This window comes from Coloeus monedula, assembly GCF_965178545.1.
Source record: "Coloeus monedula genome assembly, chromosome: 19".
NCBI classification, from domain to species: Eukaryota; Metazoa; Chordata; class Aves; order Passeriformes; family Corvidae; genus Coloeus; species Coloeus monedula.
Window position 1 is genome coordinate 12,162,699 of NC_138799.1, and position 26,701 is coordinate 12,189,399.

The following is a 26,701-nucleotide window of genomic DNA, read 5'->3' on the forward strand; positions in this document are numbered from 1 at the left end:
GATTTTTACCTCCAAATGTTATATTTAAGTGCTAATACTGACAACAGTATCTTTGAAGCCAAGAAAAGCTACTCAATTGACTGGGCACCTCCTCAAGTGCACGATATGCACTCCCTGACAGGTTTTTGGTCCCAGCACATTTCTGCATCATTGTATCTTTCTGTACACTGGCCTAAACCTCCCTTCCTCACTGTCCGTGCCAGGTCCAAGCAATGGATCACTGAGACTAGTTACAACAAGTTAAGGAACTCATCAGTTGGCCTGAGCAGAGCTTCATCTGGAAACTGGCTCAGTTAGTGCAAAGTCTGAAACAGAAAGTCCTCAGAGTGTTCCAGGATCCCTGGAAGATTTGGCATAAACAACTTCAGGACTTCATAGTCCACTAGGTATAGCAAGAAAACAGGAGGGGTAAGATTGCTGAACTCCATCCTTCACAGTAAAGCTGCCGTGCCTCCCATTGCCAGGCTTGCATTCCTCCTGGTGTCCCTGCTCTTTCTCTCCATGGAGGGCTGAGTTCCTGCACTCTGTAATGCCTTGCTTGGTAACCAGCTGGCTGCAATAAGGGGCAACCAATTCTGATGCACCAGGGAGGAACCTTATGGCAGAGAGGAATGCATGTTAAAGTTGCAGATCTTTGTCCTAAGAAGTGAAGCAAAGAACTTTAAGTTTTGCCTGGCTTGGCTTTACTGAGCCCTCTTCAGCTTTCTGACCTCTGGTTCAGGTCACTCAGGGGAGGGTTCATTCAGAGCACTCCTACTACGCTTCCAAAGTTCAGTAAAATGTTGTATTACTTGTCATGGCCGAGCAAGGGGCTATGAGGAAGAATGTAAGGCTGTAGGTCTGGTATAACAGCCTTTCTAACTTCTAAACATTTAAATCTGGTACCTTTCAACTCCTTGACATACTGAACTTGAGTGAACATCGAAGTGACACAGATTTTGGAGAATTTTGTAATACTTCAGCATGAGAGGTTCACTGAGTTTTAATCTTTTGATAAGACCCTCCCTACATTGAATAGATTGGCCTCAGTACAAAAAGAAGCTCAGAGAAAGCTGAAAGAATTGGAGTCCTGCTCCAAGCACTGGAGATTTGGCATTTTTATTGGTAGGAAGGAGGTATGTAGGAGGCAAGCAAGAGACTTGTAGTGATTGGAAATAACGTTAAGGGAGATACTGTTTCCATTTAACACCTTTGAAAGTGAAATGTCCTGCATAATGTGTTCCACTATGTCCCAAGATACGTTCAGTATATTGGACTATGCTATACAAAAGCTTATGAGACAGTTCTGAATTCCCTCGTACCCTGCCAGGACTAAGGCAGTCCCAGCACTTGCCCTTTAGATGTTTCCCAAGGAAACCCAGGAACCGAGAGGGTTACACCTGGGTCCTGTGTGAGGACTCGTACCACAGGTATGGTTCCCCTTCACAGCCACCTCTCGTTCCTTATTTGAGCCACTCTGCAGTCCTGGCTCAGACCAAGCTCCCTGGCTCATTGCTTGGGTCTTGTGTTGATCAGAAGTATGTGTGTGGTGTAAGTTACCCCATACAGCACCACTCACCAACAGAATCCTGCTTTTACACAGTCATGCTACTGCTGCCTCCTCTGACCCCGAGGCCAGGGGTTGTAAAGAACTCCAGGAGAGCAGCAGAGCCCTCTTAAAGCCTGCGTACAGATGTCATGTGCTGAGTGATGCTCGGGTAGGAACCACCTCTTGAACATCCCCAGGACACTCTGTGGTCAGTGATGTTGCTACAGGCAGCAGGAAACATTCCAGAATCATTGTTACTGTGATAAGTGGCTTGTTCTGCATCATATTTTGGAGCTCATTACTACATATTTCTAGATGTTCACAGCTAATTTCCTATTAATTTTGAAAGAAGAAAGAAAAAAATAAAAGCAGGTGAGGTTTTGCTGCTTTATGAAGAAGCAAATATGCATTATTCCCTGTATGCCTGTGACAATGCAGATGCAGACAGTGCCAGGGCTATGTATTGAATGCAAAGCACCAGCTGCCTGAAAAGTGGGATTAGGGAAGATCATTCTGCAGCATGTTCACTGTAATTACCAAAGAAATGTAATTTATGACAAATTTTTGGAGGATGTTTGGCTGGGGCTCACCTGGTAGATTTGCAGGCATCCTCCAGCCTGACAGGGCTCAGGACTTACTGCTTCAGACTTTGCACTAACTGACTAACTGACCAATTTCCAGATGAAGCTCTGGTCAGAGCAGAAATCTGATATAAGGGTGTTTTCAGCCATTCCCAAATGGTTACTCTTTCTTTGTGGCACTTTAATGGACTCCAGGTTGTAGTCACCTCCCCCTTTTCTCTCCCGATGCTTCTAATTTCAGATAAATGTTTGAGATTAGAAGTGGCTCTGGGTATGAAATGTGACCCTTCACCTCCGTGCAACTTTGTGATTATGCCATACCATTAACAACCAGAATCACTTCTAATCCCACAATTTGGAAATGTTCAGATCAAATTACACTGGTGTCTTTTTAACAGGAGCAACGTTTCTTTAAGGGAAGTGTCACTTCCAGATGCAAAAAAGGAAACAGCTGCCTGCTTCAGACATCAAATAGGAACTACACCCATCCAGAAATGAGACCAATTTTGGGCTATGAAACGCAAAATGTGTCTTTCAAATTGGAATGGCTGCTCTGCCTGAGCAGGGGGATAGTCACTGCAGTTAACAAAGGCATCTTAATTGCTTCTTCTCCTCCAGAAAAAAGTATTAATTAGTGGAAGAATGGGATATCTTCATTATGTGTGAGATAGTTGCAGAGCTTTGGATCTCTCCCTATTTTAAAGACTAAGAAGTACTTGAATATCATAGATATTTGTTGCACCCTATTTTAGACGAAAGTGTGTCAACTTTCAGAAAATCTTGCCCTTAAGTCCTTACACCTCTCCACGTATATTTACAGCAAAAGGAATTTGAAAAGGTTGGGAACTGTATATCCTCAACACTGTAGCTCTATAAATAGGATGGCAATGATACTGCCCAATGGAATGAACAACACGTAAAGACATTTTAAAGCATTGTTTTAAACATTATTCACCTGGACATCCTTTATTACTATCTCTACATCTCACTGAACAGTTACAGTGTTGGGTGGTATTACGAATCCACATGCATAAGCAAGGGGATGTCTCTCCATCATTAAAATTCTCATTTTCATCCCTTCTCTCACGCTGCTGATATGGTAAACACAAGCAAGTGTAATCTTCTATGAAAGTGTCTTTCCTTGAAAGGATCTTTTTCCTTTTTAAGACAAGCAAACCAGACATTTTTGTGGGTGCTGGGGGTAGAAGTGGAGACTTAAGCTTAACATATAGGATAAATATAGAAGAAGTAGAGAAAAGAGAAAGTATCTGGCGTGTGGTTACAATTTAGGCTAAATATAGGCTAAATAAATTCCAGTGGTTACTCAAACTAAAAGTTTTGGGTTTTTTTTTTTGTTTTTTTTTTTTGGTGGGTTGTTTTGTTTTGTTTTTATGATAGCAAACTAAACAGACTGTCATCGAATCTGAGAGCGCCTTTGATGCAGAGGCCGTGCTGAGACTGAAGAGGAAACCCATAAATGAAATAAAGTCTCTGGGAAATTGTGTGTTGTGAAATGTATGATAATTTCGGTTCCTTGGCTGCAGCCATCTCTCCTGACCAGCTGAGTTTGCAGCACTGACCGCGAGGTTCCAAGTCAACTTTTTTCTCTTTTTGCCAGAAGAAATGGCTTTCAGGGGCAGCAGGATGCTGTGCTTTGTCTGACCAACGGCGCCCCGATTGTGACACTGCCTGGACGCTCCTGAGGCACTGAGAAGGCGCCAGGATGCGCCCCGCTCCCCTGTGAAATGCGGGGTTCGCCAGGGCTGCTATTTGGCCCAGAAGAACCTTCCCAGTACGCGCAGGGATTTTCGGTATCACTGCTCAGGAGAGAGACAGGGATCCACCAGCCCAAGGGATTTCTGGCCACCAGCGCTGCCTGGGGATGCCCGGGCCGGCCGGCCCTCGGTTCGGGGTCCCCGCCTGCGCTGCCGGGCAGGATCCCGGTTCAACGAGAAAATGTTTTATTTCTCTGGAGGAGGTGACTGATGCCGACATTGGAAACCCAAGGGACAACACAAGCGCAGTCAGGCACAGCGGGACGCGTGACTGCTCCCGCTCCCCGCGGAGCTGCGAGACGACGGCGGCTCCGGAGCCGCCCCCACCCCGGCCCAGCGGGCAGAGCCGGGGGTCGCCCCCGCCCAGTGCCGGGGGAGCAGCCCGAGCCGCCCACCGTATGCCCTGTCCAAGGGCCGCTGCTGCCGCCAGCCCCCCCTCGCGCCCAGGAAACCGCACCCGCCGCGGGCGGACCGCTCCGCCCCGGCCTCAGAGCCGCCTGCCCGTCCCGCCGCGGGCCGGCTCCGCCAGGCCGGGACTCGCCCGCCACAGCTCGCTTCCGCAGCCGCCGGGCCGGGGCGGGCCCGCAGCAGGACGGCCCCAGGCCGACTCCGCCCCGACCGTGCGGGGCTGGCACGGCGGCGGAAGATGGCGGCGGCGGGTGGGGGAGGCGCTGCGGTGTCGGTGCTGGCGCCCAGCGGGCGGCGGGTCACGGTGCGGGTGGGGCCCGGCACGGTCCTGCTCCAGGTGGGTCCGCGGCGGGGTGGGGGGTGAGGGGAAGGTGGTGGCAGGGCGGCGGGCTGGCTGTGACGCCTCTCTTCTTTCCGCAGGTCCTCGAGGAGGTCTGCAGGAAGCAGGGTGGCAGCCCCGGCGAGTACGGCCTGAAGTGAGTGCCGCCGTGGGGCCGGGGCCGGGCCCCAATCCGGCTGCCTGCGGCCGTGGGAGAGGCCCCGCCCGCGGCCGCTCTCCGTGCCGGGCCTGGCGCTGCCGGAGCCCGCGCTCCGCCCGCGGGGTGTCCAGGGCCTGGCGGAGTCCGCAGCGGGCGGTGGGGATGGGTGCGAGGGGTCGGGGCACACACTAAACTCTGTTCAGGTCGGTTCCTCCCGGTGTCCCTATGCCACGTTCCTTTCGCTGCTGGGACGGACGGCGAGGACCCATGTCGCTGCCATGGGACACCTCATCCAGGTCACAGACCGGCAACGCCTGTCTCCCCTCTTACCTGGGGGTCTGACCTTCTGCTTTTATGGTGTCTTAATTGAGAGGTCATTTATTTGTCATTTGTCTGAATAGCACTAAAAAAGGGGAGTACTTTGGTATTTAACTAGGCTCGGTTATGTAGTCGGTTGCTGTTTATCTCTTTAAAACATTTAAAGGAAGAACATAGATTTGGGTGTCTTCTCTGTAACCTCTACAAACTGCAGCTGTTCTGGTGTGCAGAAGAGCTTTTGTTGATGGTGCTTTTATATTTACCAATTGTTCGTTATTGAATCATTTTTTATGGCTTCTAGTCAGTCTCCCGGGAATTCTCTTGCACAATACCTGAACTTTGTATTGCTCATAGGCTCTGTTCCCCTTCAGGTTTCAGAGGAATGTTTTGGACCTGTCCTTGCAGTGGAGATTTGCTAGGCTGCCCAACAATGCCAAACTGGAGATGGTGCCAGTCACTAACAGAGCAGGAGTTGGAACCACGGTATGTTCATTTATGCAATGTGACCTGATCTGTTCATTTATCAGTTGTGCTGATATGATCCCATCAGATCTAATGAGCAAGGGCACAGGTTGGTGTGGCCATGCTTGTGTCAGAGACCTGCCGAAGACTGGTTGAAGTGCAGTGGAAAATGGTAATTAAGTAGCTGAAAGTCTTTGCTTAGAGTCTGCATGAGCATGGGGTACCAGCTGTGCTGGAGGACGGGATGGTTTGGGGAACTGAAAAACTAGTAGTCATGGATAGCTAAGAAGTTAAACATCAGTGATGACTAACTCAGTTCCCTTTCCTAACTTCTGTTTCAGTTGCTGTTGTCCAGCTCTGGATTTTGACTAAATCTCAGACTCTTACAGAATCTTCTTTTACTGCTTTCCTAGCATTGGTGTTCGTGGCGTGTTTACACAGCTTTAGAGCCTTTCATTACATGTTCTGAGTTCAGCAGTGGCCAAATGTCCCTATTTAGTATCATTTGCAAAGGGCTTATGGATGCTGTTTTCTCTAGAAATTATGGCCATGTTTAGGAGTGTAAAAATCTTCTGTACGTATCCCTGTGGCTGGAGGCATAACTTCTCAAGCGATGCATAGATGTTATTGAGTGTGAACTTTTCATGTTGTAAAAATGATGTGTGGCCTTACTTAAGTAGCCTGGGAATGAAAACTTGTCTATCACTAACAGTCGTCTTGCTATTTATTAACTTCGTCATAGGGAGTTTCTCAAGTTTCATCGAAGTTGCAGGTCTGTTGGTGCTGATCTCTTAATGTCTGTCAGCCAAGCAGTGTTAGAGGTGTTTGTTATAGGCAGTTGCTCTAACTGGCACAGAGAGAAACTTCTAAGTTGAAAAGTGAACTTTGTGGTGTGAGAAGGCTTTGGAATCTCTGCTCTAGTTCACTGTGTAACGTAGTTTTGGGGGTTGCTGATGTTCATATTTTTCTCTGTAAAATCCCTCTGTTCTTTGTTTTGGCACTAATGCCTTTTTTTCTAACTTTGGGGTGGAAAGACATTTGTGCTTCAAATGACATCTTAAAAAAATACCACAAACCAGTAGCATCTGCTTAAAATTTTCAGTGAAATGTTGTGGTGGAATGGAGTTTGTCTTCCAGAGAAGAGTGTTTCTCTTGAAATGGTGCAGTGACGACTATCTGACATTTGCGTCCAGTTTGGGAGGTACTGAAGGAAAACAGTGATTTTATTTTTTTTCCCTGAAGTTACATTACGAGAAAGGGCAAGAAGGACTGTGCACTGTAGGAGAGGGGTTATAGTGTGGAATAGTTACTTTAGATCACAAAAGAGAAGAGCTAGTAGAAGCGTAAGTTGTTACTATTCAGTTGCAGTTCAGCAGAACAATCTACAGAAGTGAGGCTTCCCTAGGAGTGCTGGCTGCTGTGTCATGGAGGTGAGAAGATGCAGCAAATGCACATGTGAAGAGCAGAGTCTAAACAGAATCCCTGCTCCACAAACTTGAGCAGATTTAAAAAGAATTCCCTGCCACAGGGAGTATGTGTTAAAAAATAGGGAATTTTATAACAGCTGTGACTGGGGTGTAGTGGCAGTGGTGATGCACTCAGTCATGCTGGCTGGGTGCAGTAATGTTGGGATGAATTTGATTCTGTGTCTTTTGTTATTGTATGTTCTATTAAGATTATGTTTGTGGAAGTAGGTGTGCTTTCCTGTAGTGACAGCAGTTACCCTAGAGACAGAATACAGGTTTTGATAAATCATGAGTTTGTTCAGCAAATATGATGTTTTAAAAATAGAAAGCTTTTGGATTTGCCTTTGCATGTGGAAAACATTGTTTCCTGTAAGACAGTTCTTCAGTGAAAAATTGAACAAATTCCCTTTGTGATGGCAGGTGATGCAGGAGCACTATCAGTACAGCTCTGGTGTTAAAGTTGTCAGCCTCTTGTTTAAATATTTGTAAACTTAGACAATAATTTGCACTGGTCGCTATTATTTTATGTAGCCCCTGGGGTTTTCGAAGAGACTTTTCTAATGGACTGAATAAGACTTTCGTGACATGTTTAGCTTTGAACTGTTGCCCAAAACCTGATGCAACTGGTAGTCTGAATTTCTGGGCTGGTTTCTTACAGAATGGTGATGTCAGCTGTCATCGCTCTGCTGTAGCTGAGAATAATCTAAGGCTTGTCTTCCGTGTAGGAGAAACCATGAGGTTGTGTTAATGGTGGGATGAAACGACATTGTACTGTCGGCTCATTGTTAATTATGCCACTGTTTCCTTTATGTAGAAAAATTCCTGTCTCCAGCAGATCAGCATTTGCAGTCCTGTGAGGACTGGTGGGAGCCAGGGCAGATGACAAACATATTCCTCCATGCAAATCACAGTAGATTGCTGGAATGTGTCTCTATCCCATCTCTCTGTAGCCCCTGCCCTCATGCTTGCACACACATCTTACACTCAGTGAGAGGCTACACTGAGAGTGTTAGGGACACATGAGAACACAGAATGAAAGAAAGTGGCTTTGGCTGTCTTGGGCTAATGTCCTTCTCAGGCTTTGGAATAAGGCCAGTTTTTGTGGACTTCTGAAAACTAAAGTTGACTGGAGAAACCAGGTTCTATCTAGTGGCTGCAGGATTTTCTATGATTTTTCTTTAGACATGTGAGCTAATTGGGAAAGCATTCTGAAAAAGGCAGAATATTCTCTAAAAGGTAAAGATAACACTTAAAGTGCTCTGCCATTCTCTATTGCTTGGTCAGCTGCTAGACTTTTCCCTTGGGACAATCAGGAGTTTGAAGGATCAACCCCAGCATGTGTTCACTTTAGAAATGCCTTGGATTTTTTTCCTTTTTTTTGGGTGGGGGGGAGAGGTCGGGAAGCAATTCTCTGAAGTTTATGTGGCACCTGCTAATGAATGTGGGTATTCGCATTCCAGGTTGGAAAAGACCTGTTAAAATCAGCAGCTGGCTGGCCCTTGCATTTTTCTGCAGGTGTTCAAGAATTTGATAATTTAACATCCAGAATTATCGTTGAGATTTTTTGCTACTTCACTCTTAAATTGTATGTCAAAATTTGGTGGTTAGGAAGCATTAGTGAGTTGCAAATTACAAATGTCATTTCTTTGGACTTGTAACGCTTATTTAGGCCTTCAGTAATGCAGGGATAGATGGGGACTGTGTTCATTGTTTCTCTGTGTGGATGTGCAAGTAAACTGTTTTGTCCCAGGGAAGTTGTTCTGGAAAGGGATGCTGAAGTGGACAAAGCTCTGTGTTGGTGTTTTAGATGGTGCAGCTGCATCAGTCATGTCTGGGTTACTGGAATTTGTTTTATGTAGCTGTGAAGACCCTTACTGTAAAGTTTTGTCTGGTATAAAACAGATCACCTCCGTTGCTCATGATGACACATTATGTGGGATGTTTGCATTGGCTTTTCTCTGAATATGTTCCAGTTCAAGATGTGGCAGGGGAGAGGGACCCATGAAAGCTGGTTAGTGTTCCAGGACGGACTCTGCCATGCTCAGGAGCTGTTCATCCCAACGAACAGGAATTCAGGCCAGAATGTTTGCATGGATGAACAAGGACCACTGAAATATTTTTAAAGGTTGTGAAGAAAAATAAGTTTTCATTCAATTTTCAGATGAATTCAGTGTGGTGTTCCTATAGGTTCGGATAGCATTACAGCTGGAGGATGGCTCCCGTTTGCAAGACAGCTTCCTCTGCCAACAGACCTTGTGGGAACTTCTCAACCATTTTGCAAAGATCAGGTGAGCAATGCAGTGAGAAAATACTTGTTTGGATGGATCTCTGCATGGCGCTAATTACTTGTTACGGTGACCCAGCTAAATCCTTCAGATTTGTAGAATTTGCGTTTATTTGACTGGGATTTCTCCTTTATAACAGAGATGTTTGCATTTTCCTTGCTCTTTCAGATTTCTTTCAGACACTCCATAGTTTCATTACTATTTTTTAATCTGGGAGTAGCACTCCTGATTCAGGGCATAAACTGGTAACAAACTCCTAAAGCTGTGAAGATACTGGGATATGTTGCACCACCTTCCCTTCACACAAAGCTGTTTGAAGTCAAGTTACTGCCAGAGGTGAGGCGTTAGCCTGGATGATCTTGATCCCCAGTATTTCTGTGCTGCCATTCCCTGTAGTGTAGTGGGTTCTTGTGGGTTGCTGTTGCTTTTGAGGCTTGCTGTTGTGCATGTTCTTCAAGGAAATCTGGAGCTCTCAGCAGCTTAACGTGGACTCTTCAAATGACTGATTAGATCCTGTTTAAATGGAAGAATTTCTGGTTCTACATTTATTGAATATGTACATGGGTTAGAAATCTTATTATTTTAGTGCAGTCTACATCGAGTTCTACCTCTTGTCTTTAGTTTTGATTTTAAAAGGCTGTATTGTTTTGAAATGTCAAGCTAATAAACTTTTCTCAAAGAAAGGCACTTCTTTCCTATTTCTCATGGTTTGGAAGAGGAAGTCTTGGAGCTGTGACAACCATTCCGTTTTTAATCATGGACCAGGTCTACAATGTGACATTTATTCCTAGGCGAAGGAACAGTATTCATGTAAATGCTAGCAATGAAAGAATTAGTTTTCTTTTAATCGAGGAAAGAGGTAGGACAAAAACCACAGGTATAATTTTCCTGAGTGTTTTAAGTCCCCTCTTGTCCCTTGGTACACCCTGTGTGCCCTCTGTGAGGAGAGGAGTGCCTGTTGCAGTTTGGGGACTGGTAGACTGGTGGGGGGTGGTAATTACTGACAGTGACAAATAACCTGTGTGTGGCTTTCTCACATATTAGTTGATTATTTCTTTGGTTTAAATTTTGAGCTTTTTATATAATTGGTTACGGGTCATTGTATTACTACTCGTTAATATACATGTTGCTCTTCTTAAGCTTCTAGCTGCTGCAGTGTGCTAAGCATTCATAACTTCAGAACACAGCTGCTCTTTTCTGCCCTCTGGGAGCTGAGTTCAGATGTTTGGATGGACTTTGCAAACTTGATTAAGTTCAACAGGCAGCAAACTTGATTAAGTTCAACAGTGCTGTGTGTGATTTAGTCACAGGACAAGCTTGGTCTACAGCTATCCATATGGATTTCATGGTCTGAGTTGCTGTTCAGTGTATTTTGATTCAGTTGGCTAACTAGTCAGCTAATTGTTGATGTTTGCTGAATCCTTCCTTGGACTTTCCAACTGGAGATGTTTTCCTGGAATGCTCAGCTGCTCTAAGTGCGTGAGGGGAAGTATTCTAAATCCACTGGAATTTCCCCTGGGTTTCCAGCATCAATCTTGGCTAATTGGGTCTGAAGAAGGTCTGGAAGCTATTGTAGGGCTGCTCCTCCTCTCAGTGTGCGGCAGTCCTTGCACAAGATGTTTACAGGCCCTGTCAGATCACTACATGAAGGAATCTAATCTGCTTGCCGTTCCCCCTCTGAAGAGCAGCACATCAAAGAGAGGACAGTATGTTTGATGTGTGTGCTTGCCTCAGTGAGTGCATGTAATGGATTAGCAGCAGCTGGAGGAGGAGCCTGCTGCTTCCAAGAGTTAGACAAAAATAAGTCTCTGGGGATCTTTGCCTGGAGTCTGTGCTGCAGAGGCTGGTTGAGGGCACAGTGTTGTCTGCCCTATGAGTGTGAAGCCTGCATGTCTATCTCCCACTCTTGCCTGCCTTGCAGCTTCAGCAGCTTTATGAGCTGTTGTCCATAGAGCAATTGCACTTTGGGCACTTAAGAGACATCTTTGATAGTCATTATGATTCAGCAGCTTTATGGGCTGTTGTCCATAGAGCAATTGCACTTTGGGCACTTAAGAGACATCTTTGATAGTCATTATGATTCTTCACTGCTTCTATGGGGTCATTCATTTGGTTCAGATATTTTCCATGCGTTTTTCAAAGATTCTTCAAAGAGTTGCTTGGATTGAAATGGAAAGCAGTTTTTGGAAAAGTGAGTGAAACTAGATTCTGTAAGTCAAGCTGGCTTCCTCTCCTATTGATCTTTGGTGAGGACATGTTCCATTGTGCCTCAGATTTTTTTCCCCTAGCTGGTTGTCATCCACCTTTCCTGACAGACAGCAGCTTGAGGTTCAAGCTTTTATTCCCTGGGCTATTCTGTCTGCCTTTTCTGTGATTCTGGTACCGTTTCTCGGTGTCTCATCAGTCCTATATCTTTTGTGCACCGTTATTGAGGATTCCTTGAGGTATACAGCTAATCTTAATTGGAAGCAAAACCTATTGAAAATAAGGTGGGGATGAGTATCTCTCCTGGATTGTCTGGAGAAGTCTGAGTGCAATAACCTGCTATGGTGTGCTAAGGGCAGTCTCTGGTGATCTTTTGTTCCAGTTCTCCAGTTGAGAAAAGATTTTTTTTTTTCTGCCTTTCATCATCAGGCATTGATCTTGGGAATTTCCTCAGGTACTGCTGCCAGAGGAACAGTGGAGATTGGAGCCTGGGTCTTATATCACAAGACAATCTTCTTTTGTATGAGAAACTTAATCTCTTGGTTCCTGCAGAGCATTGTGTAGTGCTTTTTGTCCCTGAAAGAGAATAACTAATTCTACAATCACAGATGGAGGCAGACCTATTCTAGTATTGGTTTGGTTGCTCACCTTGAGTCAGAGAGTTAACTGTATTTCATAATCTGAAGCTTGCGTATAGTATTTTGGATGCTCTGGTGTCTGTTGCTTTCTGCACAATGGGATTTGTTGTAGTGGCTGGAAGAAGCGTTCTGAAATAGTGGTCTTACAGTCTTGGTACTATAAACTCTTTGGAATATGTTGCAACTGGTCTGGAAGTAGTTCTCAGCTGCTGACTTTCCTAAAATAGACCTGACCCTCAGGACTGGTTTCATAGCTTGCTCTATTTGGATTTGCTCTACCTCTGGGTTTCATTGTGACTCGCCTTGTCCCATACCACTGTGCTTTGCGAGCTTTTAACCGTTTGATCAAGATGGCATATAGACTGCTACAATTAAACCAAACAGACCTCTCAGTTCTGGTTTGTGCTTAACAGGTTTGCTCCCTCACATCCTTCAGCTGGAAATCCTTGATGTCCTCTGGCTCTTGAGAATTACTCAAAGATTGAGTATCATAATTTTCCGGTGGCTGTCTCGATCCTGAGTGGCTTCTGGTTTCACTTACTCATTGTGGCTGAGTTTTGAGTCTAAGTGTAAATGTCCTTGATGAATTTTCATGGACTTTAATGGCTATTTCCCTTCATTTTCTACTTCATAGGCTGGTTACCTCCCTCTCAGTTCAGTTTCTTTTGTCACTTACGCTGGGCTAAATATATATGTGTTACAGTATGGTGTAATACTTCGATTGTATATATATTCTTCTAATCAGCTGCTCTAGGAAACATTTTGGATGTAGCAGAAAGACTGAGATAATGTTGACAAAGCTGTTGTTGTTAAGTAGCTGTGAAAATGATGACACTCATTTGAATGTTAATTGGAACCACTGCATTGAGAGCAGAAGACCTGTTTGCTTATGCAGACTCTGGTCTTCTGCTGGGCAAGCAGGTTGCTGAAGTGCAAAGGGTTATTTCCTTGTTACCAGAACAGAAGAATGTTATCCGTGTCCTAAGGTGGTCTTTCCCTGCTGGCTGGGTATATTGCATGCCTGTTTGTGGAGTTCTCAGCTCTTCTAACAGCAGCAGTCAGTGTGGCCACAGCACAGACAGACCATGTAATGTACAGTCACTTCAAAACCAGACGCTTGATTGACTAAGTGGATTTCAACTGTTACTTAAGGGATCCTTTTCCTACATAAATCCTTGAGATAACTTTGTTTCTGGTAATACTGCATCTAAAATAGAAATGTTTAAATCATGTGATGCTGAAGGCACAATGTTTTAAGTGGTGGGACTCTGTTCATTAAACTCCTTTCCAGGAAAAGTCAGAATGCAGCCAGCATTGATCACTGACATCGTGTTCTTAGAGTTATATCCTGATCCATGCCCCAGGTACGATGCTCACAAATTTAGGGACAAGATAGAGAATGTACCCTGAATGTACAAGTATAGGTGTAAGTGATGTACTAGATAGAAGCAGTCTGAGTTTCTGCTTAAATTTTGTGACACTTGATGAATGCCAAGTTGATCAATGTTTTGCAGATGTATTTAGGAGGAAGTGCGGCTATTACTGCTACTGGGGAATTACAAACAATGCAGAGTAGTGTGAAGTAGAAATACCTTTCCAAAACTTCTAATTTTCAGTGAAAACTACTGGATTTTTTTTTCAGGCTGCCAGGGTCCTGCAGGTTTTGGTTTTTCCTGTGAAGTTCACTGCAGGGACTAAAATCTGGTGGCTGAAGAGACAGCTAAGTGGAAGTGTTCACATAACGCTGTAAGTCAGTCATTTGCAAAGCTCCTTAGATGTTCAATAACGAACACTTGGTGTAGTCAGGCATAAAATGGCAAGCTGACTTTGGGAACTGGCTCCAGAGGCCTCAGGAGGTGAGCAAGGATGTGTCACATTCCTGGGCTGCTGGGTGGATTTCCTTAGCTGCCTTGCAGAGAGGTGACTTCTCTTTGACTCACAGGTGATGGGTGATGGTTTCCTGGTGGAGTGAGTGGAAAGCCATTCCCCCCACCAACCCCCCCCTGCAACTGGATTGTAGAGAGCAGTAAGATGAAGAAAGTTTACCATGAGGAGGAGTTTCATCTGTTTTGTGTTTGATGAAAAACCGTTACAGTACGGATGGTACATACAGCTCTTTACCAAGGGATATCCTGGTGCAACTGCCAGGACAGGGAGTTTGAGACAGAATGTGCCAAGAAGAGCTACTGGGATGTAGGGAGAAGGATAAATCTCATCCGTTCTCATTGTGTAGATGGGGAGTATCCTGGGCAACATTCTCACCTTTTGTAGTTTTCCAGGCTGAGTTAGGCTGAAATGTCTGAATCTGAAACTTCTGAAAAAATGCTTGTGAGAATTCAGCCAGGTATATCTTTCCAAACCAGCACTGTCTTAGGGTGGGCGGTGTTTTCCTGGTCACCTCTTACCATTGGTAGGCGGTGCTTGGGGTGAGAAGCAAAGTATTCTCCATCTCATGTTTTACCACATTCTTCTCTACCACATTCAGTTTGAGTTTCACTTTGCTGAAAGTGGAGACCAACATGACAGAGTTTCTTCTCATGTTGAATCTAATGCTCTCACTGATTCCAGTGCTTCAGCATAATGTACTGGTTAATTCTGTAAGGCTTTTTACTTTTCTGTAGACATCGGAGGTTTTCTTGCTGAAAGTGTCAATCTTTTTTTTTTTTCCCCTTTTGAAATCACATCATCTTGGCTGGATGAGAACTGAGACTTGCTGTGATTGTCCTTCCCCTGTCTTTTTTTTGTGTTTGATCAAGCGAATACATAATAAAGCTTCTCTTACTGGAATACCTCAGAATTGCTTGTCTAGAGGAAAATGGAAAGAGTAGCATCTTACTGTTTTTTCCCCATTTCAGTGATAAGGGTCCTTCACTTATGTCTTCCTCTGCAGATGGTCTGTTGGGACTTCGCGTCATGGCTCGTGTGTATCCTACATCACTGAAGTGCTTAAATACGGGTTGATTTTCACTTTGTCTACAGTGGCAGCCTTTCATTTGGCTTTACTTTGTTCATGGTCTCCAGAATCTGAAAGTCTGTGCTCTTTGTTTTTGTTTGTTTGTTTACTTTCTCTTTTCTTTTTTTAAAATGATACTAAGACAGGCAAGTTCTTTGTCCTTAGTTGATCTGCTTTAGAACAGTATTTCATTTTGTTTGTTGCTGTGCATATGTGAAAAGAAATGGACCTCTCCCCAGTGAAACTTCAGTCTAAACTGTAATGAGGTCTTTAACTTGCATTAAAAAGAGCAAGTATAACTAAGTAATGTTTCAGATTGGGTACTGAGGCACACAAACAGGGATGAGCTTAAATTTATCTAGTAAGATCAGCTAATTTCAGAATTTACTTCACTTATTTCTTTTTTTCTTTTAAACTTTTAGGCTGTGTTTAAGAAAAAGTGAATGCATTGAAGCAAATTGTTTCCCTAATGTCTAATAGTGATTCTGTGAACTATGTGGTGGTTATTGCCGGAGAAACGTAGGTGACAGTGTTGCCAGCTGATTTCACTTTATACTGTTACTCTGCACTGGTTTTGGAGAGGGTAGGCTGTTCTGCAGATGCTGCAGTGTTTTGCTCTTTCTTGCAGGGAGTTGATGGAACAGCACGGTGAATTGTCTCCGGTCTGTATTTACATGCGAGATGAGGTAAGGCTGCAAAGGCCTCTCAACTGTCTCATGTCCCTAAAACATAAGAAAACTTAGCTATGCTTTCCGACCTGGAAAGTGTTTCTTTTGAACTTTCTTGAGGGGGAAAATAGAAAAATGTTGGTCTTTTCAAAGCATGACGTGTCTGTATGGAAAAAAGCTCTGTTGGCACATAATTTTGCGCCGCTGAGACCTCTGAGCCCATAAAATGAGCTCAATGACCTATTTGTGCTTTTCTTTCCAACTTCTTTTAAAACTTGAGTCAAAACAGTGTTTTCATTTTAATAAATATTTGCTTTTCTCTGTTTTGATCTTTTGCTATTAATGTTTTGTTAGATATTTTGTATGTGGATATTATGGAATTTGCTCTCCCTAGCTGTCCCCTTTACTTCCCACTGACCTCTGTGAACAGATTGTCTTTATTCTGGAATAGGTCATTGCAGACGGACGGGAGGTGTATGTAAGGAAATCGTCTGCCTTGCAGCTCTGAGATGTTGCCTATCGTTCAACTTCTGACATAAAAGTAGCTTTGCTGTAGTTGGATCCCATTTGGATGTGTGTATGAGATGGAAGTATATATAGGTCATCTTCCATTGAGATGTTCTAATAAGCTGTGAATTTGGTAAAACAGTACAGGTTGAAACAGATGAATTCAGGTCTGATTTCCAGCTGCAGGAGTGTGTTTTCACCTGTTTCTTGTATTGTGTGGTGTTTCTTTGGATACAGGCTTCTTTCTGTCAAGAGCTTTACATGCTCTCCTGGGGAATCAGAGGCCATAATTACTCTCCTCTGATTTTGTTGCAGATATCAGGAAAAGATGCCCTGGAGAAGACAACACTGAAATCACTTGGCCTGACTGGAGGCAATGCCATTGTCAGGTTGGGAGAAGCAAAAGCTCGGTTTCTTTATTTTCCCTTTCCACTCTGTTGCTGAATTTATTTTGTTTCAAGTACCAAAAGAGGAAGGGATAAAAAAAGAAAGTCACAAAAGAAGATTGCAAACGAAAACATCGCGGCACTCAGAAATTATTGCATTTGCCTGTTTATCTCAAACTGCTGCCCAGATGTGCTTCTCACAGCAGCAGATGCTGGCACTGACCAGTCACGTGCAGATTAAAAGAGCTTGTTTGTTTGTTTCTTTTTTTTTCTTCCTCATTTGAGTGGAACAGACAATTCAAAGTTAAAAGTCTCTCTGAGAGGGCCATCAGCTACCACTTCGTTCTTCCCTGCTCTGGATCTCAGGCACTTAACTTCCAGCCCCTGCAGGCCCTGCTGGCTGTTGGGGGGTGAGCTGGGGACAGGGACAACCTTTCTGTGATCTCCTGGCCAGCTCCTTGCAGTATATACAGGAGGCAGGAGTGGTTAGAAGCTATGCTTTACAACTGACTGCTGTTTTTCTCTGGAAGGCAGTTTTCTTCTAGAGGAGCGGGTCCCTGTTCTGTTATTTTGCACAACCCCCTGACCCTCTACCCCACACTTCACAGCAACTGGACCTTGTTCTCTGTAGGCATCTGGAAGAAGAAAGTTGTTAAATCAGGGTGCGTTTAAGTCAGCTGTTGTTGTCTTTGTGTCGTGGACACACTAAGAACAGGAAGGACAGTACTTTTAGAATTATGATTTTATTTTTATTCCTTTTGGTGTCTTTAAGAGTTGTCATGAAGAAATGCAGTTCATCTGGTGGAGAGGAAGCTGTGGGTGCCACGGTACCTTGTAATGAGCCAACAGTGAGGCGAGGCTCTATGGAGGAAGCAGTGGATGTGCCCCTACCTCAAGCACACACATTTCCAAAGGACTTGGACCACAGGGATGTGGCCATATCTTTAAACAGCTGCACACACAAGCAAGACTCGATCAAAGAATCTCATGCTAGCTTGGAGGAGCTGTGGCTTTCCCCAGAGCCTGAGCCTACCCCATTTGCCCCTTTTTTTGGAGATGGAGAGCATCTGGGGAACTCTCCTGTAGCTGTACCGTCTTCAAAGCTGCCAACAACTTTTTCCAGCCCTGGAGGCCCTTCTAAGCCAAAGAAGTCTAAGAACAGCCAAGAACTGCAAAAGGAGCAAGAACAGGTAAGGGAAAATGTGTTTGCAATTTGGGCAACAAGGGCTTTTTTTTATCCTGCCTTGCCTGAGGCTGCGCTCCCATGAGGAAAAAGATGTTTCCAGATTTAGGACTTTTTCCCCTTGTTACAGGATTAGGTGCCTTGATGACATACAGTTCTGCCTGAGTTCAAAAAGGAAGTAGGAAATATAAAGGATGGGAGTTGAAGAATTTGCTGTCCAAAGGCAAGCAAAACTTTGAATCTTTAGGTATCTTGATGAATAGTTCAAATAGAGGCAACACAGCTGCATTAAATCACAGTCCAGAAGATGCTACACCTCAGTCTCTCAAGATTTCAGGAACAAATGCCCACTTTGTTACCTGAGCCCTGTGACTTAATTTTCTTAGTATTGCAGATGAAGCAGAAACATTCCATCCTTTTCCTTCTGTATTTCTGCTTGCTTATAGAAGTGTTTTCTTTCTTAATCTAAAATATCCTGCTTCTTAAATAGTCTGCCTTTCTCTTAACTATTTTCTAGAAAGATAAATTGCACATCTCACCATTGCTGGTGTCTCTGAAGTAAAACCGTTTGTTAAAATTCAAAGAGCTTGAGCCATGTTGAGATTCCAGAACTGATGGCTGAAGAGTGCTCTGATGCCATCCCAGAGTGACCTGGGAATGATGTGAAATGTGCTTTCTGTGGGGCAGCTGTATGAAATTGAATGCCTTCAGGAAGGTTGGGTATGTCTGGCAAGTAGCCTAGCATGAAGTACAGGAGCCATTCAGTTAATAACTTGTTATTATGCACTGAGAGTTTCCCATTCTGGATTATCAGTGAGCAGCTCTTTTCTTGCTTCTTTGGCTCATCACTGGGGCTGGCTTTCATGTTCAGAGATCCCCTTTGTTGTTTCTGACTCTTTGGTACCTCCTAGAGTTGGACGTTTGAATCTCCTCTGGTCTGATCCAGCCAGGATTGAACAGTAGGAGGCTATAAGTAGAAAGAAAGGATGCCTGGGGACCTTCAAAAGGAGCTTAGTCCAGGAGGAATTTAGCAAGACGGTGGATGCTTTCACGGTGATGTAGAGACTCTACCTTAGTTGACTTCTTTGTGGTTGCAGTCTATTTTTGATGAGTTCTGAATTGTTTAGGAACAGAAGCCAGACCCTGGAAGGACTCTGGAACAGTTATGAACTGCACAAGTAGCAGAAAGAGGCCATGCCAACCTGCAGTGGTGAATATTTCAGTGTATTAGAAACACGTTTGGGTCTGTCTCATCAGTGTTATTTAATCTTTTGGAGCAGACCCTGAGCATGGAGAATTAAACAGTAGGCTGGGTGATTTGTCCAGTCTCATGTGTTGCTTGCTTCAGTTGCCCTCTCATGTATGAGGGATTTGGAAAGGAGGAGTTTCCACTGTGTCTGGCTAGGGAGGAGAAGTGCAAGGGTTTGTGGTAGTATCCTTCACCAGTCTTGCTGCCCACACTTCTCTGTGCACTGGTGGGAGAGGCAGAACTCCATCATTTCACTGACTTCACAGCCTGATGTGGAGCTGTGCTTTTTGGGCATGGGCTGAGTGGTGGTGACTGAAAGATTCACATGAACCAATGTCTTTCTCAGAATCACAGTCCAGTTCAAACCACTTCTGGAGCCAGCCGCCCTTCCAGTCTGAGAGCAGCTTTTGAAGCAGCTGCAGATTCTGTTGGGGGAATTGTGTCCTTGTGTTAAACAGCATGTGATTTTGACGGCTGCTTTCAAGCCCTTTGATCTCTGGTACTTTTGCTGCTGATTGATTACATTTTGTTCCCTCCTCCACTCCTGCCATCTTCCACTCTCCTCCCAGCAGCAACAGCCAAGTAGGGCTAGCCACATGGCATCTGCTTTTTGTCCCTTTTCAGTCCTGAGGAAAAAAAACCCAAAACAAAACAAATTATTTTTAAACATCAAAGGTCCATTTTTGTAAAAGAATCTTCCCATTAATGCTTTGCCTGTGTGTGGTTTTTGAAGCTGAAGAGAGGCTGGATAAAATCTGTGCCAGCATCCCTTCGTTTCTTGGGCTAAAGATGGTTTACAGACAGCTGCAAGCTGACTTTGATGTCAGAATGTTAATTATTAGAAGGTAACTTTAAACCGGATTCACCATGAGATTAGAGCTCCCAGAGGTGGTGGGGAGGAAGTGGGTCTCTGGGGAGAGCTTGCTGCTGTGGAAAGCACAATAGCCACTATTTCACTTAAATCATAAGAGTTTTCCTCAGCTTACCTGCTTCCTTGGGTCCAGGATGGTGACCACAGAGTGAACTGTATTCTTCCTGACACCTGGCTTTGTCACATAGACTGCACTTATGTAGATGCTGCTGTGAACATATGGCTTCAGCCTCATGGTGAAAAGTGCCTAACATCTCGGCTTTGGTAGAAGAATAGACTTTGAAGAAGGGGGGTGCCAAACCATAGCACAGCATCTTTAGCTCCTGGAAGAAGTAGGACAGAATTATCACAGCTTGCTTTCCTCCAGTTTACATAATGGAAAGTAGAATGTCCATGTGGTGGCCATTTATTGTTACAGGAGATGGTTATCTTTCATCACAGTTGCAGAAAACACCGTCTGTGCAGTGGGCTGGGAAGTGGGTTAGTATTCCTGGAGCCTCTTTTGTAATCATTGTGGGAAGTTAGTTTATGGATTTTGTCTGCGCTTTAGGACTGTTGGAGCCCACAGCAATGAAGAGGAGTGAACACTTAGGACTGGAATATGTGTCTGCCTTGTGCCATCTCGTGGTTCCCAGTGCCTTGGCAGATGCCATTAGCTGTCACCATAATTTGGATGGGGGCTGGCCCTTTCCCTGTGGAATCCCACTGCTGTTGGGATTAACTAAATTCCTTTTTGGAGCCAATACTAAATGGTAACTTTAGGATTTGCTAATGCAGACTCTTGAATTCTCTCCATTGTATCCCAGCACCCTTCACAACATGCCATAGGATATGCCTCCTCAGTCTTTTGGGTTTGGGTTTTTTCAGAAGACGTCTATTTTCACTTCATGTTTAGAATGAAATGAAACTCAAGCCTGTTTGAGGAGATTAAAGTATACCTGGTTCTTGGGGAGGTCTGATTAATTCTCCTCTGGCCTCTGATGTAGATGTGTCCTAACTGGAGCAGCAGTGGGCAGTGGTCGGGATCACGGTGCAGCCTGCTCCTTCCCAGCAGATGGTCCTGGGCACTTGGGGTCCTTCCTGCAGCGCTGGGCACCCCCCACCCCGTCCGGGGCCTGGGGAAAGCTGCAGTCAGGCTCCTTTACCCGCTCGTTAGGGCTGACCCCGCTCAACTTTCTAAAAGTAGCCAAAGGTCCCACCCACATAACCTCGATCTTTTAATTTCTCAAATTACCCTTTAGTGCCCACAAGTAGGGTGAACATTGCCTTGTAATTTGTGTTGTGCTTTAGACAATTGAGAAGACTCCTGTTCCCAAGTGGCCAGTGCCTGGGGGAGGGGTGAGTGGATGGAGGGAGGACATCTGAGTGTTAATTAGGATTGGAAAGAGTGTTTGAGGGAATGAGGGGAGAAGAAATGGACAGCAGGTTCATTCGAAGAGCCTGTGGCCTTTTTAAGATGGCAGCTGACGAGGAAGAAATGCTGGATTAACTACCGAAATTGTTGTTCCTGTGAGCCTCTTCAGCCACGAGCTGTGTCCTCTCTGCATCTCCTGTAGCCTTCAGTATGCTGTTCTCTATGTTTGCAAGCTTTGTTCCTTTAAACAGTTTTGGAATTTAGAAAGTTTGACTTGTTTGAGAGCCAGGAGGTGTAACTGCCTCTCATGTGCTTGACTCTGGTTGTGGTTTGTATTCATAGGCAGGCACAGCTGCTGCTTTGGGTGCAAGAGAAAGTAGCCAGCATGTAACCTTTCCTGAGGAGGGATCCATTAAGGTCCTGCTGCCTGCAGAGGTGGCAAATGCTCTTGATCTAAGTGGTTGGGGCTCTGGTTTAGGTTTTTTAGGGCATTTTGGGTCTTGGTATTAGCCTGGTTTGTTTTGGTTTTTTCATAACTGCAACAACAGTTCTAGTCTAGGCCCAGTTGTACTGGAAGGTTTGCCGTCATGACATCCAGCTCTGCGCTCTCGAGGCCAGGGGAGCAGGCAGCCAGGCTCTCTGTGCCCTGATGGGTAGGTGAGAGGGGTGTCTGTGTGCAGCTTGGGGTGCCTGTCCTCAGCTCTGGTGTGTAGGGAAAGTTGCCAGTAAATGTATTAAGTGCCTTTATTGCAGCTGATGCCTACAGAGAGCTGCTCTCCTGCATCTGTGTGCTCTGGTTGCAGCAAAGGCTGATCTCAGGGTGAAGTACTTCGTAAGTGCAAAACAAAAGGGTTTTTCTGTTTAAGGGATCTTTCTGCACGCCAGAAACCAGGGTAAAATTTTGAAAGGTGTGTAATGAAACCCTGCAGTGGTTTAGTTCAGAGAGCTGAACAGGTCAAAAACTGCCTTACCAAAGCAAAGAATTGCTCTCTAGAGTACAGAGAAATGGAGTGGGCCCTGGCTGGTGACTAGTAACCATTCATTTGCTACTTCTGTAGCAAAAGAATGTGAACTCAGCACAAGACATAACACAAGCCAAGAGTGCATGGCAGATGGAAAAACTTCAAAGGGCTCTATAGTCTCTAGAATGAAGGATAGCACCTGTGTAAATTGGGTGCTGCCTATAGAATGGTAAGGAAATGGTTACATACTGAGGGAGGTTTGGAGTAGAGCAGAGAGGTCAGGTAGGGTTTTGGGACAGAAGTAATTTCTGAATACTTGTAACAAGCTTGTAACTAGTTAGAAGCCTGGTTGAACTGCAAAGTACCGTAATATTGTAAGTGAAGAGATTCCACAAGCACTCCCTGCAACGGAGTTCCCCCTCTCTTTGGACTGCCAAAGTTACTGCCCTGAGTTTCCTGGACCGACAGTGGAGATGAGCCATCTGCTCACCTGGCAATATAGATTCCTGCTGCTGTTGGCGGGGATTGTGTCCACAGCTGTATCAGCTGTAAAGAATGACAACACTGACAACTTCAGTATCGTTAGTCTGATATTAGTGACAGGAATTGCGCACTAGTGATTGTATTTCAGTTTGCAAATACTGTCCTATTACTCTTTTTCAGGAACCTTATAGGATAAGCAAAGCAATGCATTTAAAACTAATTGAAACTCTTTTTCTTCCGTAGCTTGTAGAGCGTGAGCCCCTTGTGTGTCACCTAGACCTACTGGAACAGCTTCCTGATGGCCCAGAAGAGCTTCCTGATGAATTTTTTGAAGTCACAGTGGATGATGTACGGAAACGTTTGGCACAGCTGCAGAGTGAGAGGCAAGTTCCCTTTCTGCTGTGAGTGAGATTTGCTGTGTTCTGTTGTTGAGCAGAGTGACAGTGATCAACAGAGCTTGTTGCATTTTTGGCCAGTAAGAAACACCTTATATTTTAAGTAACAGAATTAACCTTTTATTAGACACACACACACACATACACACATGTAGAAATTATAGGAAGCTGACTAACAATGTACTGCACTGTTCAAGTAGCTTGGTTTCAAATATTCATGATTTTACTTTATTGAACTTCAGTTCAATAAAAACCCAGATGAAGATAAACTGGCCTTCCTGTCACAGCAGCATTTTGCTATCTGTATGTTCCTTAAAGAAATGAATTTCATTAATGTATTTAGTTTCAAGTGGGTCAAAGCATTCCTTTAGACATTACAATAACTCTCCAAGACTGTGGAACAGTCTCCTTTATGCTATAGCCAAGTCCAAGTTGAACTTTTTACTTAGAGTTGATTTTTTTTCCACAGGCCACTGAGTACACAGAAAATGGCCTGAAAATTGCTCTGCTGCTTGTGGGTCTGGAGTATTTAGTGGTGCAAATGTAGAGTCATTTGGTTGGGGATTACTGGAATACAGGCCCCCCAAAAAAGACACAGTTTCCAAATTTCCTGATGCTTTTCCCCTTACAGCCAGGGATAAAAATAAAGGCAAGTTACACATTAGTTACTTGGATACAAAGAAAAGGTGCTAAAGCTGAACATGGGATCTGTTGGGTCTAAGCTAGTTTCTTTACTTACAGGAAAATGTGTAAGTATTTTCTTACATTTACTGTTTCATCTTAAATACAAGTAAACTTTCGTTTTGTACCCACTCTTCCTTTTAATAGCAGTCTAAAATGTCAGTTCTTGAATGATCTGAAACTTTTCATTTTAATTTTGTTTCCCTGTTGCTAATTAATACTTACTAACTTTTTGTGCCAGCATTGTTTTTCAAGCTCAGTAGCTCTTCTGCCTCTGTGGAGTAATCATGTCCAACCTTAGTCTCTACTTTATTGGATTAATAAGTCTATTTCTTCTTGAGTAGTTTAAGCAGACTTTCTCCTCCTTTTCTTAGGATCTTTTCTTGCATCTGCTGTCGTGAGCTTACTTCTAAACTTGTACAATAAAAGTAATTTTATATAGTATTGTTGCTGATGCTCAGTAGTTTCAGGAGGTGGGGAAGATGCTGTTGTACATGCATGGACCAGTTGAGCAGTTCTCATCAGCCCTGCTTGGGCCTTCTGCTATCTTAATAAAGTAAAAATATATCGTAAAACTACAGACAACTTGCCTTCTTCCCATGTCTGTAGGAAACGCCTGGAAGAAGCTCCACTGATGACAAAGTCTTTGAAGGAGTCCCAGCTGAAGGAGAAGTTGAACCGTTACCCAAAGGTAATATTTGTTCATTTTCCAATCCCTCTGGCTAGTCCAGACTTGGGGATTGAGTAACTTGAGATTCAGTTGTGATCAACAGGCTCATAAGCTACTTATAGGAAGATTTTTCAAATTCCCATCCCTATTAATTGTCTGTGGGACTTGAATAACAGTTGTGCCATGTGAAAACAGCTGTACTGTAGTGTGGTTGAGTGACAGGCAGTATAGTTGCTTCTGTTCTGTTCCAGATGTCTCAAAATCTTTCTGTTGTGCACACATCAGTCTGTATGACTGAGCCTTCCTACCTGCCTCTCTGTAGACATTTTGTTAGAATCCCATTGAAAGTTGAACGATTAGATGTTACAAGTTGGATTTATTTTAGTCTGTAAATATGATCCTTGTGCAGTTCTCAAGTTAAGTGCTTTCTGACCGAGCTGGAAATACAAAGGTCAGAGGTATGTCAGGTGGATTCCTACTGCTGTGGACAGTTTAGGATGCCAGTAAACTGTCTGCACCTGTCCATGAGGGACTGTCTTTGTCGTTTGTGCATCATTTAGCACAGGGAGCTCCTGCTCTCTGAGCAAGTGCTGCTGCATTTTACATCATAGTGCTTTGACAGATGAGCTCTTTTGCCCCCTTTGGAAGCCAGACAGCCCTTATTCCGTGAGAAGCTGCATAGCACTGTTAGCCAGGTTGCTTTTCTATCCCTGTAAACACCTCGGATCTCCCCATTAAAAAAAAAAACAACAAAAAACCAACTTGCAGATTCTAAGCCAAGGACAGGTGTTACACAGCAGTGATAAACCACTGTCCTAATGTGCTTTGTATCTGTTTTAGGTGGTGTTGAGAGTTCATTTTCCAGACCGCCATGTTCTGCAGGGGGTCTTTCATCCCACTGAAACTGGTAAGACTGATCACCCCCTCAGCCTGTGCAGCTGTAACTCATGGCTCCCACCGTGATGAGAGAGTGTGTCTGAACAGGTCTTTCTGCTGCCTGGGAAAGTAAAGCTGCTCTGAAAAGACAGCAGTAGGTAGTTACACTGTCCTTGTAGGGCGCCTGAATGGACTAAGAAGGGAGTCTGGGCTAATTAAATTAGCTAAGGGCTACTTGGTGGAGGTGGCAAAATACTTGTCCTCAGGAAGCTGTCCCACTTGCTATCCCCTAGTTTGTGTCTAAATGATGTGTTACTGGGATGCATTTGGACACTTCCTCTGTGTTAATGCTTAAAACGTTTTTGGGGGGAAAACACCACCCCCTTCCCCGATACAAAACAAACACCAAAAAGTAGGAAGGAGAAAAAAAAACTTTACCAACTGTACTGAGAGAGGATGTACCTTTCTGGCTCTGGCTGTTCACAAAAGGCAATCAGACCATGTACCAAGTGGCTCTTACTGTTAGTACTGGAGATCCTCTTATTCTCAGCTGTCAGCCATGTCTACCTGCACAAACTTTTTGATAATTTTATAGGCATCCTTAGATTTTTCCAAGGGACCAGTATGTCTAAGTGATTTGTTTTGTTTGTTTGTTTTGTCTACAAGAAATTTGTAATAGCAACTGTGTACTTTTGAGGAAAAGGCAATCTCCATACCTTGTAGAGGGCAGTTCTGCTGTTACAAGTTAGCCTTCTTGCCCAACATTTGAAGAACCAAATTTAATTCCGCAAACCTTTCTCTCCTTTTTCCGCAGTTGGCGTTTTGAGAGACTTTGTAAGAAGCCACCTTGCTGATGCAGAAGTGCCATTTTACTTGTGTGAGTGCTGTTGGTAGTATCTGGCCTTAATTTACAAAGCCTATTTCTAGCTGTGGTATGTTGGTGCCTGAGATACGACCTGGGAAGGAGTGCTTTCCCTAAACACAGCTTCACAGTGCAAAGAAGGCGTAACCTGCTTCCTTAGCCATGTTATGCTTCTGCCTAAGAAGCAGCCTCTGTGGGCATATATGAATTGTGTCATCCCTTCAGAGGGCAGGGATCCCTCCCATACCTGTATTTGCTGTTCTGGTTGCTAGGTGGTCCTGTTTTATAACTTGTTTTTTAACTTCAGTTGTTGCACCTCCCAGAACCGTCTTGAACGATGAAAGTCTGACGCTGTTTGAGGTAAGGACTCACACATGGGCTCTGATTCTCTCTGGTTTGTTCTTCCCTTAACCCTGCCTCAGACTTCAGTTAACTTTTAAAAGAAGCTGTGTAATG

At 44.2% G+C, this 26,701-nt stretch overlaps 1 protein-coding gene across 3 annotated transcripts in view; it reads left to right on the forward strand.

Moving 5' to 3' along the window:
• The window catches only part of ASPSCR1 (ASPSCR1 tether for SLC2A4, UBX domain containing), a 44,613-nt gene that overhangs the window by 2,322 nt on the left and 15,590 nt on the right, over nucleotides 1-26,701 (forward strand). The window contains exons 1-12 of one of the 3 annotated variants that reach the window (XM_082294231.1): nucleotides 4,506-4,629; nucleotides 4,713-4,768; nucleotides 5,461-5,572; nucleotides 9,205-9,305; nucleotides 15,727-15,784; nucleotides 16,589-16,662; nucleotides 17,432-17,849; nucleotides 23,005-23,144; nucleotides 24,447-24,528; nucleotides 25,348-25,414; nucleotides 26,198-26,260; nucleotides 26,553-26,605. In XM_082294231.1, coding sequence (XP_082150357.1) covers nucleotides 4,531-4,629; nucleotides 4,713-4,768; nucleotides 5,461-5,572; nucleotides 9,205-9,305; nucleotides 15,727-15,784; nucleotides 16,589-16,662; nucleotides 17,432-17,849; nucleotides 23,005-23,144; nucleotides 24,447-24,528; nucleotides 25,348-25,414; nucleotides 26,198-26,260; nucleotides 26,553-26,605 — 1,323 coding nt within the window. In that variant the 5' untranslated portion in view covers nucleotides 4,506-4,530. Of the gene's footprint in view, nucleotides 1-4,505; nucleotides 4,630-4,712; nucleotides 4,769-5,460; nucleotides 5,573-9,204; nucleotides 9,306-9,470; nucleotides 9,639-15,726; nucleotides 15,785-16,588; nucleotides 16,663-17,431; nucleotides 17,850-23,004; nucleotides 23,145-24,446; nucleotides 24,529-25,347; nucleotides 25,415-26,197; nucleotides 26,261-26,552; nucleotides 26,606-26,701 lie in introns of those variants that run through there. The other 2 variants (XM_082294233.1, XM_082294232.1) reach the window with 2 other exon arrangements.